The sequence below is a fragment of the Penaeus vannamei genome, chromosome 10 (assembly GCF_042767895.1).
Source record: "Penaeus vannamei isolate JL-2024 chromosome 10, ASM4276789v1, whole genome shotgun sequence".
Taxonomy (NCBI): Eukaryota; Metazoa; Arthropoda; class Malacostraca; order Decapoda; family Penaeidae; genus Penaeus; species Penaeus vannamei.
The window spans coordinates 10,575,014-10,575,697 of record NC_091558.1 but is presented as its reverse complement, the minus strand read 5'-3'; the positions used below and the strand labels follow the sequence as shown (position 1 = coordinate 10,575,697).

At 45.6% G+C, this 684-nt stretch overlaps 1 protein-coding gene across 1 annotated transcript in view; it reads right to left on the bottom strand.

Annotated features, from left to right (window-relative positions):
• Positions 1 to 398: 398 nt before the first annotated feature.
• LOC113816719 (fez family zinc finger protein 2-like) overlaps positions 399 to 684 on the bottom strand; it is a 1,026-nt gene continuing 740 nt past the window's right edge. Inside the window, exon 1 of the mRNA XM_027368776.2 lies at positions 399 to 684. This exon is cut by the window's right edge and continues 740 nt beyond it. Coding sequence (XP_027224577.2) covers positions 399 to 684 — 286 coding nt within the window.

Here is a 684-nt window from a genome sequence, read left to right as displayed (position 1 = left end):
ACACATCTATGTCTATTTGTGTAATTTGCTTTTCGTCAAATTAAACCACCTGTTTCTAAATTTCCTCCTTTCTTCGTCTTCATGTTTGCGCATTGCTAGCCATTCACCATCACGTTTCAACTCCACCTTCACTCTCCTTGCTCCATATCTCCACACACCATCCATCATTTCGTTCTGTTTCCCCTTTGATCTCATTAACAACGCTCTTTACCTTTCTAACTTTCTAACTGCATTCCATGCTCGTTATATTTGTTGATGTTTGTGTGTGAATATGCAATTATTGACAGTATATTTCAAATGATAGAAATGCAAAAAGTAACATTCATAGAATTTTATTTTCCATGCCATCTACAACATATCACTGGGCAAGAGTCACTGGTCCTGGGAAGTACATGCAATTATAACGAAGCCAGGAACTCTGGGTGATCCTGGCGGACATGAGTCAACATCTTGTGGTCGCGCTGCCCGCCGAAGTCCATCCCGCAGACAGGGCACTGACGTCGACGACCTTTGACAGGACACCGATGTTCCTCCGGCTGGGGAACGCCTTCGTTGCACACATCACAAAACCAGCCGCTGGTTGTCCGACGAAGGATTCTTTGCTTCCGTAGACACACCTTCAGCAGGATGTGAATAAGCCTTTCGGACGAGCGCTTGAAGGGGCGGTTGCAGGTGGGACACGAG